This window comes from Phasianus colchicus, chromosome 17 (assembly GCF_987193195.1).
Source record: "Phasianus colchicus chromosome 17, bPhaCol1.hap1.1, whole genome shotgun sequence".
Taxonomy (NCBI): domain Eukaryota; kingdom Metazoa; phylum Chordata; class Aves; order Galliformes; family Phasianidae; genus Phasianus; species Phasianus colchicus.
Window position 1 is genome coordinate 4,070,660 of NC_143452.1, and position 13,519 is coordinate 4,084,178.

At 48.9% G+C, this 13,519-nt stretch overlaps 3 protein-coding genes across 6 annotated transcripts in view; all 3 read left to right on the forward strand.

Moving 5' to 3' along the window:
* The first annotated feature begins 332 nt into the window (after nucleotides 1-332).
* On the forward strand, nucleotides 333-6,158 carry LOC116235168 (scaffolding CK1 anchoring protein D-L-like). Its single transcript, XM_031603157.2, has 4 exons — nucleotides 333-791; nucleotides 2,883-3,050; nucleotides 3,922-4,046; nucleotides 4,409-6,158. The coding sequence occupies exons 1-4, from the start codon at nucleotides 348-350 to the stop codon at nucleotides 5,295-5,297; spliced, it is 1,626 nt and encodes a 541-aa protein (XP_031459017.2). The 5' UTR covers nucleotides 333-347; the 3' UTR covers nucleotides 5,298-6,158.
* A 1,004-nt stretch (nucleotides 6,159-7,162) lies between these two features.
* On the forward strand, nucleotides 7,163-11,501 carry LOC116235169 (scaffolding CK1 anchoring protein D-L-like). The gene is made up of 4 exons (XM_031603158.2): nucleotides 7,163-7,606; nucleotides 8,357-8,524; nucleotides 8,929-9,053; nucleotides 9,251-11,501. The coding sequence occupies exons 1-4, from the start codon at nucleotides 7,163-7,165 to the stop codon at nucleotides 9,639-9,641; spliced, it is 1,128 nt and encodes a 375-aa protein (XP_031459018.2). The 3' UTR covers nucleotides 9,642-11,501.
* A 4-nt stretch (nucleotides 11,502-11,505) lies between these two features.
* The window catches only part of DHX35 (DEAH-box helicase 35), a 30,577-nt gene continuing 28,563 nt past the window's right edge, over nucleotides 11,506-13,519 (forward strand). For 3 of the 4 annotated variants that reach the window (XR_016471878.1, XR_016471877.1, XM_031603142.2), the window contains exons 1-2: nucleotides 11,511-11,610; nucleotides 13,191-13,324. Coding sequence is in view for 2 of the 4 variants with exons in the window: in XM_031603142.2 (XP_031459002.2) it covers nucleotides 11,571-11,610; nucleotides 13,191-13,324 (174 nt within the window). In the remaining 2 variants the exon portion in view is untranslated. Of the gene's footprint in view, nucleotides 11,611-13,190; nucleotides 13,325-13,519 lie in introns of all 4 variants that reach the window. The other variant, XM_031603141.2, reaches the window with a different exon arrangement.

Consider the following 13,519-nt stretch of genomic DNA (forward strand, 5'->3'; position numbering starts at 1 on the left):
ATTAAATTTCTTTTAATAACACAGAAAGTGCCGCTGGTTTTTGTGGGCTTCGCACCTGAGGGCTGTGACGAATGAGGGGCGGGGCGGGCAGCCAATGGCGGCGGGGCGGGGCTGGACGGGAGGAGCAGCCAATGGCGGCGGGGCGGGGCTGGACGGGAGGAGCAGCCAATGGCGGCGGGGCGGGGCAGGCAGCCAATGGCGGCGGAGCGGGGCGGGGCGAGCAGCCAATGGCGGCGGGGGGCGGAGCTCGGCTCCCCCAGTGGCGGCGTTGCGCGGCGCCGTTTGGATTCAAAGGCGCTATAAAGGCGCCGTAACGGCGCTGCCCGCGGCCGCCCGCCCTCCGCGCCATGGCCGCCAACGCGTCGCAGTGCCTGGAGGAGGGCGCCGGGCAATGGCCGCCGCGCCCGCCCGGGCCGTACAGCGAGGCGCGGCGGCTGGCGCTGGAGGAGCTGGTGGCGGGCGGCCCCGAGGCGCTGCGCGCCTTCCTGCGGCGGGAGCGGCTGCCGCCCTTCCTGTCGGAGCCCGAGGTGCAGGCCATCGCGCGGGGCGCCGTGCCGCCCAACGCGGCCGAGGAGGCGGCGGCCGAGGCGTCGCTGGACGCGTCGTCGCTCACCTACTTCCCCGAGCGCTCGGACGCGGAGCCGCCGGCGCTGGAGCTGGGCTGGCCGGGCTTCGGCAGCGGCGCGTTCCGCGGGCTGACGCGGGTGGAGGCGCACTTCCAGCCGGGCGGCGGGGACAGCCCGTACGGCTGCAAGGAGGCGGTGCGCCGGCAGATCCGCTCCGCGCGGCAGGTGGGTGCCCCGTGGGACCGCTGCCCGCGTTCGAGCCGCTGGAGGCCGGGTGCGTGGCTCTGCGAGCCGGGCCCGCTCGTAGGCGCCTCCTCCCGGCTCGCGGAAGCTTTTCTCGTGCCCTTCCCCACCGGAAGGTCGCTTCGTGCCGAGGCAGCGCTATGCCCGCGCTCTCCTCTCTTCCCAGCCGGCCCGCAGCGCGGTGCGGAGCCGCTCCTGGCCGCGCTCCGTGCGGTGGCAGCACGCGGCTCTGGGCCGATGCGGAGCGCGGTCCGAACGCCCCGCTGAGCCGTAACCGTTCTGTGACTGGTTGCCTGAATTGAGCACGTCCCTGTAACGGCGGTGCCCAGCAGGAGCTCCTTTCCCACCGGCCGCAGTCCCGTCGGCTCCGCTGAATTTGAAAAGCGCGGCTCCCTGCTGGGCGGGGCGGCCCCGGCCCGGCGCTCCCGTGCGGCGCCGAGATGAGGTGTCAGCGAGTGAGAATGGCACGGGCTTTGCTCGGGGGCTGTTGTGCAGGATGAGCCGCTCCGAAGGTTTCTGGTGATTCATCCAATTGCACCATCGAACGGCTGTGTTTCCCAAGAGCTGTTCTTTGTTATGCTCTTTACACCACGGCAGCAGCCAGACGTGCTGCTCTACTCGCTGCCAGGTGCTGGTCTGGGAAGTGCTTTTGTGGGTGAAGAACAGAGAGACCCCTGCAAATTAATGACTGATGTGCTGTTTGGTCATGTCTGCATCCTCAGGGTTAAAGTGGGGAGTAGGAAAGCTTCAGACACTGCTGAGTTGCCTGTCAGCTTGAGGGACTGACCTCTGGTGACCAGCTGAGGGGAGGCATGGAGCTGTGACAGCGGAGATATCAGGGAAAGGCTCTGCCCCAGAATGCAGGGGGCATGGCCCCGAGCTGCTGGAGCTCAGGGGGTGTTGGGACATCGCTTTCAGCCATAGGATTTGGGCTGGGGTGCTGCTGTGTAGAGCAGGGGGTTGGGCTCTGTGTTTCTGAGGATCCCTTCCAGCTTAGGATGCTCTATGACTGAGGTGGGTGCAGTTGCTGCCTTACCTCTACATCTGGAAGAGCCCAGCACAGAGAAGAGTTTTCTCTATCTGCTATAACTATTTTGTTTAGTTTGAGTACAGCTTTTCTATCTTTTTCAGCTGCTAATACTGGGATTAGAGCTCATGTGCTGCGAACTGAGCTGCCATTTGAAGGCAACAGTATTTCCAAGGAATTGTGTTCCCACTGTTCTGTTTTCAAGGGTTAATTTCTTATTCACCTCATCAACAGTGCCTTAATTTTCGCCATCTTGCTCTGGCACTTAGAGAAGTGGCAGAGTGAGAAGACAAGAGGCACTACATGAGGAACATAAGCTAGCTTCATCCAGAAATGCAGCCTGCCTGTGTTTTATAACTAAGAAATTGCCTGTTTAGAGCCAACCCCCTAAGGAGCAGGGCTCAGGTGGGAATGCAGAGCTGAGTCTGTTCTTGTGGGAAATGTTTCCTCTGAGCACCAGCAGTGCCACACACAGAGCAGCTGTGCTGTGTGCCCAGGCCTCAGTGTGCAGCAGGAGCTGTGTGCCAGGAGAGCTGATATGGGCAGGTAAGTGCAACAGCTCTTGTTGCACATCTGGTGGGACAACAGTAAGTCATGAAGCCAAAGCTTGGTGTCTGCACCCACGCAGCTGTGCGTTCCCAGGTTTAAAGGGCTGGGATTCTGGGAAATGCTGTGTGGTGTTGCTCTGAATGGAGAGACTGTTTGCAAATGTAAGAATGTTTCATCTGTGGCCCACTGAATCTTTCCATCTTTGGACTTGTCTGTTCAAAAGAGCTCTCATGGCAAATTTGCATCTGGTTGTGAGTTTTTTTTTTTGTGAAGGTGTTGGATGGAAACCCAGGATGTGCTCTTCCCAGGATCTTAGGAGAAGTATTCAGTTGACTGTTGTCTTGGTCATTTGTATAGGACAGTGCAGCCTTTGTATCACGTGGTCTGAGGAGAAAACAGGGAATGTTTGTAGATGTTCAGCTGTGCAGGAGGCCATCTGAGCCATTTCTGTCCTGTGTAAATTAAAACTCTTCAAGTCTTGCTGCCTCTCTTTACAGGTGATTGCCCTTGTTATGGATTCCTTCACAGATATTGATATCTTCAGTGACCTTCAGAATGCCTACAGCAAGCGCCAGGTCCCTGTCTATATCCTTCTTGACCAGGACTTTCTACCCTATTTCTTGGAAATGTGCAAAAACTTGGGTGTCTGTCCTGAGAAGGAAAGTGTAAGTACTAAACATGGTGGAATGGAAGTGTTTTGTTTTTCCTTCCTGTGGTACTGCTTTGGTTTTGTACATCAGAGACACCTTTCTGCAAATCATCAGATTTCCCTAAAAGTCTAAAGCACCATGTCTGTTTGGAAACTGAAATAAGAGGGTGCTGAAGGTTGTGGGCCATTTTGGATGGTTTCAGTATGGTCTCTAACCAAAGGGGTGAAATTTAATCAGAAACCATGCAGAAAAGACACGCTTACCTTCACGCTTCCTTCTACCTCACATGTCTGCATGTAAGAATGACAGCCATGCTGTGCAGCTCCCCAGTGTGCTGGGTGGATCCCTGTGATCCCTGCTGGAGAAGTGGCTATTTCTAAACATTTAATTTTGCAAGATCTAAGTAGCTTTATTCTGTGGCTCGAGGAACTGCTTGCCAAGGCAAATAACTCTAAGGAAAGCAAACAGGAAGGTTGAGGGTGGTGTGGCATTGGGAACATCTTTTATCTTCAGGATTTGGAGGATGTGACCCAGGTAGCTTGCTTGATTCCTCTGAGTATAAGCTGACGTGATTGTGTTATGTCCTGGCTTATGTTGACCCAAGTGAGTGCTTCTCTGGATGGGAGGCACTCCTAGCTCTGTGGGCAGTAATTAGTTGGTGCTCCCCATTCTTTCCAGATTAACTCTCTACAGCCTTTTATGATCTAACAGAAAGTTAGCACTACAGAACCAGTAAGACTTTAGTTGCAGGACAATTTGAGGAAGGTTGTTTCATTCCTATGTTCCACAATTAATCTCGTTGCTTTTATGCAGAATTAATGATCAAAACTTTTTGGAAGTAAACTTAAATTTGATGCTAGTTTTTTCCCTTTTTTTCCTGAAACAGTTGATGAGGGTTCGAACTCTCACTGGGAACATCTACTACACGAGATCAGGTGCCAAAATTATTGGGAAAGTCCATGAAAAGTTCATGTTGATTGATGGCATTAGAGTGACAACAGGCTCCTACAGGCAAGTACTGGAATCCATTAGTGTATAATTATGCTAAAAAAAAAAAAAAAAAGCAGGGGGGTGTTCTGTAAGAAGGTTGTGTTAAATCTCCTGTTTGTTGTTACTAATAAATATCAAGTGGGCTACCTGAGTGGGACTAATACAGAACAGAAGGCACCTTTGGAAGACTTGTTTTGCATGTCTTGGCATTAGCAAAGAACCTGGCTGTGGCTGGGTAGGGATTCTCCTGAAGGAGTGAGTGAATGGTTGATCAGATCTATGCCTTCCTTATGCACAACACTTCTAGGCTAAGTCTTGCTGTCTGTTATTATGTGTTGAAGTGCACTGGAGTTTAATTGTGAATCTTGGTTTGTTTTCAACAGTTTCACGTGGACTGATGGGAAGCTGAACAGCAGTAACTTGCTGCTACTGTCAGGTCAAGTGGTTGAACACTTTGACCTGCAGTTTCGAATTCTTTATGCCCAGTCAAACCCTATCAATCCTGAATGCCGATCAAGCTGTAGGAACAGTGGTATATTTGATCATCTGGAGAAAAGAATAGAGTCCTCTAAAGAATACACTGTGGAGAGCAATTTGAGGGCAGAATTTGCCAGGTTGTCTAGTACTCCAAAAAAACTGTTAAAAGAACTAGATGTGGCTGAAGATACTCCAGGAGGCAAAGCTTGTGACCTGGGACATTCTCACTTGAGTGAAGAGGAGTGGCTCAGTGATCCAGAGGCCATAGTGGGACAAAAGAATGCATCGACTCAAACTGGTTTATGGGAAGAGCAGCCTGCAGTGGCCGTGTGTAATGTTGGCATGCAGACCAATGTTTTAACAGAAGAAGCTGACGCTCAAACTTCAATTGCCACAAGAACGACTGGGACTCAGACTTCAGTTTTGCTGAAGGCTGCAGTGACGCAGACAAGGGAAGATGAGTACGTGGAAACCCCCCTGCTTTACAGGAAGTTTTCCAAAGAAGAACCCTTTCTACCTGGAAAGTCTTCATCAAATTCTAGTCTGCGATCACTATCTTCATCATCATCCCACATGTCTCGCACGAGCTCTACCAGCTCACTGACTTCTCTTCGGTCCTTTGAATACCCTAGCATTCACAGGGCAGAGTATTTCCAAAAACTGCATAAGGAGAGGCAATTCCACTACTCCACCATCAGATCAAAGCTTAGCCACATGGTGGATATCTTGTCCTGGAGAAGACATGTTCCTGAAAGCTACATGAACCACTACAGGGGAAGGTACAACCTGAAGTAGAGGTGAGACATCAGTGCCAGCCTGCACAGCCTCTGAGATGTTTCACTCTTCTCTGAATAAATGACTGCTGCACTGAATGCAGAGCTTGAAAGCTCTGGTCACAAAATGCAAAATCACTTTATATCTGCTGATTCTTCTGATTCCTTCTAGTACTTTTACTCTTCTTTAATACATGCACGCATCACTTTCCAGCACTTTGTTTTCTACTATGCAATTTAATCAGTGAGGTTTTTCACATGTACTGTAACCACTTGCATGTTTCCCTTATACACATTAGTGGTATAGGTTTATTGTACTTCTGAATATTTGACTTAGAAAGCATTTAAGTTTTGTTTTTAGGATTGCTAATGCTCTGGCTTTAAGTTCTCTAACTTGGAAAAATTTGAGTCAGACAGATCCTGCTCAGAATGGTAATACCAACATTTATTTCCCCTTTTTAATAATGGGTTTTATTTCCACTACATGCTCAGAATGAGGGAAAATAACTTCATTCTCACTCCAGTGGAAGAGCAAAATGTGTGTACCTCTGAAGCTGTGAAAGGTCTGTTGGAACAGTTGTGGGTTCTGATCTAACCAGCTCTTCAGTTTGATTGTCCTTTTATGCTTTTACATAGGTATATGTAAACATGTGTGTAACAACGATAACATAACTGTTATCAACAGTTTTTCTCTTAAACCAAAAGATAGTTTCATATCAGATGCTAAGAAGAAAATGAACTGTCTCAGCTGGAACTGGGACGTGTGTCTTAGTTCTGGTAGGAGACCTGTAAGTGCCTGCCTTCCTTGGAGTCAGGCTGGAGGTGAGATGATCCCCGAGGACACATGGCAAAGTCTCTGCTCAAATAAAGTACAAAAATATTATACGCTGTTTGCCATGGTTATTTTGCAAATAATTATTTCTTTCTCTTTAAACTGTGCTTTCAGAATTATTCTGTATTTCCTGCTCTGTCTGTATTTTATCCACTGATAATCTGGTTTGGGGAACCTGAGAGCCATCCGAGCTTATGAAAATACCTTCAGCACTCCACAGGCTGCAGGTTAACTCGCTTTGCAGAGACACTGCCTGAATGTCTGCAGCAGGTGTGTGTGTGTTTGATGGATCACCTCTCTGAGGTCTGACCTGTGCTGCTCTTCTGTAGACCTGTACACCACTATGTTGGTGACTAACCAGACTGAATTCTGCAGTGAAACCAGTCTGGATGAGGTATTTCCTCCTCATTGATGGGTGCATCTGTCCAGTAGATGGCACGTTTCAGCTGTCAGATTCATTTCCCTAAGGAGAAATGAATGACCGGGAAAACACCCAAAACAGCCGGGCTGCGATGGAAGTGGAGGCAGACACGTTTTATCCTATCAGCCATTTCCATTTTTGCAGTCTGCTGGTGGAGGCCCGGCTGCTGCTGCAGGCTGTTCGATCATCCAGCCCTTTCCCCACCCTGGGGCGGCAGTAAGCAGTGCTCCGAGCCGCTCTGACGAGGTTTTGTATTTAAGAGCTGGCGTTGGGCGGTGTTTGAATGCCTGTAAAATGAACTCGAAAACCTTCGCGTATTTCTCAACTTTGTTGCACTGTAGGATTGTTCTGGCACTTATAGGGCGATACGCTGTTTACAAATAAATTTACTTTGCCGGGAGGCTCCGAAGCTTTCTGAGTCGTCTTTTATTCGCGTGGCACCGGGCACCTCAACGCCCCGCGTCGCAGCTCGCAGCTCTCGCCGTTCGATTCCCGGTTTGCTCCCAGAGCAGCGCTGCAGGGGGGGGCGGCCGGCGGCGGTGCGAGAGCGCGGGGCCGGGCGGGAGGCGGGGAGCGGCCGCCCGCTATAAAGGCGCCGTAACGGCGCTGCCCGCGGCCGCCCGCCGTCCGCGCCATGGCCGCCAACGCGTCGCAGTGCCTGGAGGAGGGCGCCGGGCAATGGCCGCCGCGCCCGCCCGGGCCGTACAGCGAGGCGCGGCGGCTGGCGCTGGAGGAGCTGGTGGCGGGCGGCCCCGAGGCGCTGCGCGCCTTCCTGCGGCGGGAGCGGCTGCCGCCCTTCCTGTCGGAGCCCGAGGTGCAGGCCATCGCGCGGGGCGCCGTGCCGCCCAACGCGGCCGAGGAGGCGGCGGCCGAGGCGTCGCTGGACGCGTCGTCGCTCACCTACTTCCCCGAGCGCTCGGACGCGGAGCCGCCGGCGCTGGAGCTGGGCTGGCCGGGCTTCGGCAGCGGCGCGTTCCGCGGGCTGACGCGGGTGGAGGCGCACTTCCAGCCGGGCGGCGGGGACAGCCCGTACGGCTGCAAGGAGGCGGTGCGCCGGCAGATCCGCTCCGCGCGGCAGGTGGGTGCCCCGTGCATCGGCGGATCCCCGCCGTCAGCGCTCCGTGCCCGCCGCAGCCTCCCGAGTGCTGCAGGGGTAGGGGGGGGAAGTCAGAGGTCTCAGATTTGTGTCGCTGTGCCCTGAAGGTGGAGCTGTGTGATAAAGAGCGCCGATTCTGGATGTGGATAAAGACGCTCTGCGATAGGCTTCCAGGTGTGCTGCTTGCGCCCAGTGCGCGCACAGCCACGTCCAGGCAATGAGCTTCGTAGTGCTCCGCTGAAATAGTGAAAGAAAATCCCACAAGGGGATGATAAAAAATCCTAAGTGGTGTCATCTGCTATAAATAAAACAAGCAGCAGCAAAATAGGGACAAACAACAGTGGGTTCTGTCCGTGATAAGTTCAGGGTATGTTTTTCCTCATTTAACAACACAGGGATGTGAAAAAGTGATGGTAGCAGCAAGCAGTGTGTGTTGGTGAACTGTAGGCTGTAATCATCTGTATCAATATGCGATTCTCATCCGAGATCTTTAGTCCATTCACAGTTATTGTTCCTTTCTCTTCACTCCCTTACATGTCTTTTAAATGTTCCATCGGTTCTCTGAACAACAGGAGAACGCATTGCAGAGGACTGTGCCATGTGCAGTGACCAGGAGGGTAAAAAGGGCTGTGGGGGGGATGGAGAAATACTTAAATTGAAAGTCAAATTCCTCTTATCTCCTTTGGGATACTTTGGAAACAGCCTAATGATTTCTTCTGAACCTTGTTGCAGATGATTGCCCTGGTTATGGATTCCTTCACAGACACCGATATCTTCACAGACCTCTTGGAAGCTTGTAGCCAGCGACAAGTCAAAGCATATATCCTTCTAGATCAGTCTTCATTTTCCCACTTTCTGCAAATGTGCAGGGATCTAGGAGTTGATCTGGAGCAGGAGAAGGTAAGCCTGTAATATTTGTAGGGACAGAAGTACTGTTTGAGAAAATGAAGGGGGAATGTCCAGTATGTAAAAGGGAACGTGGAATTGCTCAGGCTTGCTGAGACTGCAAAGGCTGATGGAAAACACGTTCCCAAGATTCTCTGGAGTTTGAGTCCCTCTGAGATAAGACAGCAGTTTTAACAGCCTCATTCTGTACCATCAGCGTATAGATCTGCCCCTTTGTGCATTTTGTCTTTGTGGGCTAAGCCAATACAAAACTGTTTCTAGATGGTGAATCCTGTGCCACTGCTCAGCAACCTTTGCTAGTTCATCAGTGATCTTTATTGTCATGTGTTACTTCTTTAAATGTATTACAATCATTTAACTTTGAAATTCACTTATTACTTTCTGTATCTTTTTAACAGTTGATGAGAGTTCGAAATATCACTGGGAACACATACTACACAAGGTCAGGTGCCAAAATTGTTGGAAAAGTCCGTGAAAAGTTCATGCTCATTGATGGCATTAGAGTGACAACAGGTTCCTATAGGCAAGTGTTGGTTTTTTTTTCTTTATATTATTTCTTTAACAGGAAATAGTAGTAACATTAAATCATTTTCCTTTCTAGCACGTTGCTTGTAATATTTGGCCTTAAAATAAGGCACACCACCATGAGAATTTTCAGTCAGTGCTTGGATATCTATTATTACTTTGAATTAACTTGGAACTTTCTCCTTCTTTTGCTAGTTTTACGTGGATGGATGGGAAGCTGAACAGCAGTAACATTTTGATCCTGTCGGGTCCTGCAGTTGCACACTTTGACCAGGAATTTCGGACTCTTTATGCACACTCAAAGCCTGTCAACCTCAAAGAGTTCTCCAGCAGCAAGAAGGATAAGGTGTTTGATGAGCTGGTCAGAATTACAGTGGCTTCTAGAGACTTAACCAGGGAAAACTTTCTGAGAATGGAGTTTTTATATCTTAGAGCATTTGTAGGAAATCTAAAAAGGAAGCGAAACTGGATGCATGCCTCAAGGGAAGCAGTCTATGTTTCAAGTAATGCAATGCATGTTTCTCCACCACTGACTAAGAGGAATGGCTCTCTAGTTATGAGGCCACACTGGATCATAGAGAGATGAATTGCACGTTCACTCAGAGCAAGATGCAAAACCTCAGAAGCCATGTCCTGTGGTCCATGTCCTGTACTGCCTTACAGTATGTCTGTGCAAGCAGCTGGGAAGGCAACCTCAAGCTGAGAGAAAGAAATACTGGAATTGTGAGTTCAGTTGAACACCTCTGCACTGTCAGTCAGCAGATACAATTATGGTATTGTCCTACATGCAGAAGTGCTTTTGAAAAACAAAAGAAAACTCTTTAATACCTGAGAAGCCATTACTGATTTCTGGTGTTCTGTCAGTTTCTCATTTTTCAACCTATTTTTGATTGTTTAAACGTAATGGGTTGGTGACGTCTTAGTTCGGTAGCTCAAACCTCATTTTCTATATGTAGATTCCTTAAAAAATACATTCCTTAAGATTCTAAAGATGAGTAGCAGGACTGCTGCATGGCTCTGAAATCAGTCAAAGCTTAGTCTTGTGTTCCACAAACAGTTATATGATGCAGAACTGGATGGGAGTAGCCATAAGCTAGAAGCTAGGTCAGTACCTAGCTTTTAGTGCTGTTTACATGAAGCTGAGCAGCTAGGCAGAACAATTTAATGTATCAGATTAACATTTTTGCCATGATTTAATTTCAAATAATCTTTTCTTTTTAGTGATAAGAACACTTGGATTGTGACCATCACAATAAACACATCCTAAATGCCTGCAGTCAAGGGGCTACATGACTAAGGACCTACTAATATTAGTTGCAAAGCCAAATAAGACTTTTTTTTTTCTGCATTACATACTTTACAATTCTTTTTTTTTTTTTTTTTTCTGCATTACATACTTTACAATTGCTACTGCTGCCTGATCTTATAGGAAAAGCTGAGTAGATCTGAAATCTGTGAAGATGCTTCTAATTTAAAAAGCTTTCACCTGACAGGCAACCTTATGGAAGTCAGAAATAGAGCCATTTCTTCTACTTGTTCTTAAGGCTCTGCTGCAGCAGAAATCTTAGCAATACGTGTGCTTGTGGATTCTGGGCCTCCAAGGGGAATCTGTAAACTTAGCTGGGGAAGTTCGTGTGGATCTAACCACCAGTGGGACAGTATCAAACTGGACATGTGGATCTTACAGAAATGGTATTTCCTGCCAGTGCATCGTGCCAATGTACTCATTTGGATACAGCTAATGGCTGTCCTTTTTCTTCTCTGCTTACAAACGTGCCAGTGTAATAGTTTTGATTCCCGATTTGTAAATGTTCAATAGTTTGTATAGTTTAATAGCGTTAACTTTTATCCTGATGAAAACAAATTCAAATATGTATTTTTTATTCTTATTTTCACATTTTCCATAAATACCCTCAAGAAGGCAGTTTTGTACTCTCTGCAAAATGTTGTTTGTGTGACATCACAGTGATGATCCCCCATGTCTGTTCTCACAATTACAAGTTTTTAACTTTGTTGTTCATCTCCTGATATTAACAGGATGCCATTTCCGTGTCCCAGCAGCTGGACTTTCTTCTCAGCTGATGCAGTGATGGTGCTGTGATAAGAGTAGTGCTTATTTTTGGTAGGATGGATTTCGTTTAACAAGGACATTGAAATAAATTTTTGTAGGCGTGTCTAATTATGACTGAATAACGTTTTTTTCGGGTGGTTACACAGACACTCAGCAGAACGAGTGCCTGTGGAGTTGCACTATTAGGACGTATGCTGCTGTAGTCATCACAACACTACTAGCGTGGTGGCACCCGTCACGGTGGGTAAGGAAGCAATTAGCTTTGCTAATTAACGACAGACGGCCGTTTCGGGGCGAGAGCCTGCACGCCGTTAAACGCCAGGCCCCGCCCCGTTCACTTCACGAACCCACAGCAACGCGCGCCGCGCGGGCCGGCACCATGGCAACGGGCGCCGAGTCACGTGGGCTCAGCACTTCCGCTTCCGGTTACCCTCTCACCCCAAGATGGCGGCGCCCGTGGGACCGGTGAAGTTTTGGAAGCCGGGTGAGGGCGGTGCGGCTGTGTGGTAGCGCAGGCTTGCGCCTTCCTCCTTTCCCTTTTTTTATCCTTTCCTCCGTGGGCTAAAGCGCGCTTCTGGCCCCGGGGGTGGCGGGGAACTGCACGGGCTGCGCTGCCGGAGGAGCGCTCTGCCCCTCAACCGGAGGGTGTGCGGGAGGAGAGGCCTCTGTGAGCGCCGCTCGGTGCCGGGAGCGCTCTGCGGCCAGCGGGCACCGTGTGCCCTTGTAGCTGGGGAGTGGTGGAGGCTTCGCTGAGAGAGGACTGAGGGAAGAGAGCCGCCCTGCAGCGCTCCTGAGGTTGCGTCGGGAGCCTGGGGGGCTCCCGGCAGCACGCAGACATGGGCTTAACGCAGCGGGTCCGGGAAGGGCCGTGAATGCGATCGCAGAGTGGAATACGAGGGCGGCTGGAGCAGGTCAAGCTGAAGAAGGGGGGGCTGAGGGATGTTTTTTGGGCTGTTAGAAAGATGGGGACAGACTCTAAAGCAGCGTCCATTGCAATAGGGCAAGGGGAAATGCTTTCAAACTGGAGGAGAAGAGATTTAGGTTGCATATAAGAAAGAAGTTATTTACGCTAAGTGTGGTGAAGCACTGGCATAGGTTGCGTAGAGAAGTGGTGGATTCCCCATCCCTGGAGACATTCAAGGTCAGGCTGGATGGGGCTCTGAGCACTTGATGGAGCTGTCGGTGTCCCTGTTCGTTGCAGGAGAATTGTCCTAGATGACCTTTTATGTCCCTTTCATCTCAAATCATTCTTTGTTCTGAATGGCAGTGGGCTCTTGAGCCTTCCTGTTTCTTGCCTCACCTGTTCTGGGAGTGGATAGTTATCAGAGTCAGTGCTAACTGTTGTTAAAATTGGTTCAGTGTACTGCGAAACTTACTTGGCAGCTTTGAGTTGGGGTGAATTGTTTTTCAACAGTGGAAACAGTGGGGAAGAACTCCAAGCAAGCAAATCCTACAAAACAGCAGAAACCCCTTTGCTCTCAGATTTTTCCAGTTGAATTTGCAGCTAGAGACAATACATTCTTTTGTTGAGATGAGTTGTTGCTTTTGGCTTGCCTGCATTATTTGGAATTTTTGGTTGTCACTAGTTTTATTTTAACACGCAGCAGAAATAAATCAAATTTCAGATACTGAGGTAAATGTAGAGCTGCAGTGGTGTATCTCATCAGCAGGCAAGGCTGAATGCTTTTGTGATTCATGCTAGTCCAAAGGAGTCCTGTTACGTGGCTGACTGGCTTGAAACCCGTGGCCATACTTCTGAGATTGATGAAGTTATATCTGAACTGCTGCATGGAAGAATAACAGTCCGAACACCTTGCTGTTTATTTTTCCTATGTGCTTTTTTTCTCCTTTATCTTCCTTTAAAAATTCAAGTATGTATTCATATTAGGTTTTTAACTAGTAGGAGAAAGACATTTGCTTTGACACAATTTTTGCTTGTGTACTGATACGGAATATTTTTTATTAATTTTGGTCTCTTGATATATGCTAGGATACACGTAATTCCTCCTTGCAAGGAACATCTTGATTTTGGTTGTATTGTAAAAGTTAACTGCTGTCATGTAGGCACAGAAGGTCCTGGCATCAGCGTCTCAGAGGAGAGGCAGAGTCCTGCAGAGAGCAGTGGTGTAACCGTCATCTATAATCCTTATGCTTCTCTGTCTATTGAACAACAAAGACAAAAGCTGCCTGTTTTTAAGGTACAAGAGTTCTTTTTGGGGTTATTAAATCAGTTGGATGGTGCCTGGCTTTTGGGTTTTGTTTGTATTTGAGAAAGCAGTATAGAAACCTTTTACAACATAGAACAGTTGTTACATGATCTCATTCTCTTTATTTGCTGAAATTGATCATTCTCATTGACAGCTGTTACCAACAGTTTTATGGGCTTTGTAGAT